Source organism: Cyprinodon variegatus, unplaced genomic scaffold (assembly GCF_000732505.1).
Source record: "Cyprinodon variegatus isolate N-32 unplaced genomic scaffold, C_variegatus-1.0 Scaffold1131, whole genome shotgun sequence".
Taxonomy (NCBI): Eukaryota; Metazoa; Chordata; class Actinopteri; order Cyprinodontiformes; family Cyprinodontidae; genus Cyprinodon; species Cyprinodon variegatus.
Genome location: NW_015151584.1, coordinates 152,331 through 154,511, shown reverse-complemented (window position 1 = coordinate 154,511; position 2,181 = coordinate 152,331). Strand labels below are relative to the sequence as shown.

The following is a 2,181-nucleotide window of genomic DNA, read 5'->3' as shown; positions in this document are numbered from 1 at the left end:
ATATCAAAAAAGTACTCCAGAGTGTTGTTCAGCATGGGGGTGAGTAGAAAATGAAGGCTAATCATGTTTTGGGTGTACTATTCCTTTAAGAAGCTGAATCTGAAGCGGCAGGTTGCAGACCCCTGTTAAATTCAAACATGGCTGCAGTTCGACTGAAGCACAGCTGGTTATGGAGCGATGGGAGCTCATCTCAGATCAGAAAACTGTAGAAATCATGGGAAACTTTGGCTCTAGAGAGTTCAGCTAACCATGGGAAGCAGTGGGGATCCTGAGTTTACATGTCAAAGCAGCAAAAAGGAGAAAAACAATAAGAGGTTCCTCATAAGTGTCACCCAATCACTTCATTTGAACTGAACAATCAGATCTGTTAGACATGGGGGTATTGTGCTGGGATGGTGCGTCTCTTACCTTCCCGGCCTTGTGGTCGAACCAAACCAGAGCATGGTTCCTGGACAGCACCTTGCAGTCAAAGGTGGCATTGTTCTGTGCCGGTCGGCACCGAGCCACAGACCTCCCGATCTTGACGGGCTCTTCCAGGTACACATGGCGCTCCTGGAATGGGTGCGAGTTGGGTCGGCAGGTGAACACAGCCAGTGCTGACGGCATTGATTTTGGCTTGAGAGTGTTACTCCAACCGGACACAATGGAGAGGTTGTCTTGATCCAGATTGGCAGGGTTCTGGTGCATTCCCTAGATAAAAAATCTCAAATATCTGCAGCCTGTATGCAGGGCAGATCAACAAGTTCTCTAATCTTTTAGGCACTAACTGATAAGCATTGTCCACTGTCCGATCTGAAGACTTTGACTCAGCTATGCGGTCATGTGTTGGAGAAGCATAAAAAAACAAAGTTAACAGGTAGAAAAACACAAGACATTCCTTTTAAAGACTCCCACTAAAGCTACATAGCGACGCTTTAAGCTGACAGCAGACCAAGGGGCCATGTGTCAAGACAAACTTGACCGCTTACAGCGTTGACAACCTGGCAAACAGCCCCTCACGTCCATCAAACTGTTCAAGCTCCGGGGTTGGCTGCTAGAACCCGGCTGATGCCAGAACCGGCCCAAAGAAATCACCCAACCCGCTTGTTTCCTGCTGTCATTGACTACTGCGCCTTTTTGACCCGTGATGAGCTCACCTGGAGCAGGCCAACGGAACCCCCCCTCCCCAGGGATAACCCTGAAGTCTCACCTGCAGCCTGTCGGTGTGAGCGGCTCATCAGAACCTGGGTCACCTTGTTATCCTCACTTAGGGAGCCTTAGATTAGCACCTAACGTCGGTTCTCCACTCCCTCCAGAAAGCGCTAAAGACACCCAGTAAAGCCAGACAGCCAGGACCCCCCGTGGGTCAATTAAAGCAGCTCGGTGTCCATTCGCAGGATATCGGCCACTTGAAACTCTCCGCAGACAGGGGCAGCAGGTCGGCCTGTTCAACTGGAATGTCAATCTCCAAACTATCGGCCAACCGGCTAGGCTACGCTAGGCTAGGCTAATGAGAACTAACAAAGTTATCCTTCAGCTCCTCCGATGTTTTCTCCCGGCCCTTCTCAGCAAGTTGTCTTACCGCGTGGAGGCGATGTGCCATACCTGTTTGCAGCAGCAAGGAAGGCCAACGAGACAAGGCGTCATTGGCTACAAACCGAGCCCCGAACCACGGTTAGCTAGCTAGCTAGCTTCTAGTCGCTGCTACCTGACAGCGAGAGCGGAAAAATCTGGGGAGTTTCTTCTTCAATGCGGCTCCTCATGCATCACACTGGGGTTGGGTTTCAGGGAAACCAGCGGGCTGTTGTTGACTGAACAGGTCCCAGCCGAGTCTTCCGGGATGGGTCAGGGTTAAAGCTGCTGGTCTCCAGCGGTTCTCTGGAAAATATCTAGAAGAAGTTGTCTTCCTCCGCAAGTCCGAGCCGCCGCCATACTGGAAGTACAGGCGTGGTGCGTTCACGGCCCCGTAGGATTAACCCAACTCTGGTTAGGACATCCATCTGAAAGACAGACTGATTGATTGATTTTTATTTTTTGGACATGTTCAGTTTTTGCTCTTTTCAGCAGTCCAGCTGATGTTTCTTGTGATGCCACTCTGATTGTGCTCCAGTATGGAGGACCAACTCTGCCATATTTAAAAATAAATACAGAAATAAATAAATGTTTAGTTACGGAAGAGGATTAGGGCCACTGAAAAAAAAA

The 2,181-nt window shown here is 49.7% G+C and overlaps 1 protein-coding gene across 1 annotated transcript in view; it reads right to left on the bottom strand.

Annotated features, from left to right (window-relative positions):
- slmap (sarcolemma associated protein) overlaps positions 1-1,930 on the bottom strand; it is an 88,120-nt gene extending 86,190 nt beyond the window's left edge. Inside the window, exon 1 of the mRNA XM_015400666.1 lies at positions 409-1,930. Within this exon, the coding sequence (XP_015256152.1) occupies positions 409-687 (279 nt within the window). The 5' untranslated portion in view covers positions 688-1,930. The remainder of the gene's footprint in view (positions 1-408) is intronic.
- Between the last annotated feature and the right edge of the window lie 251 nt (positions 1,931-2,181).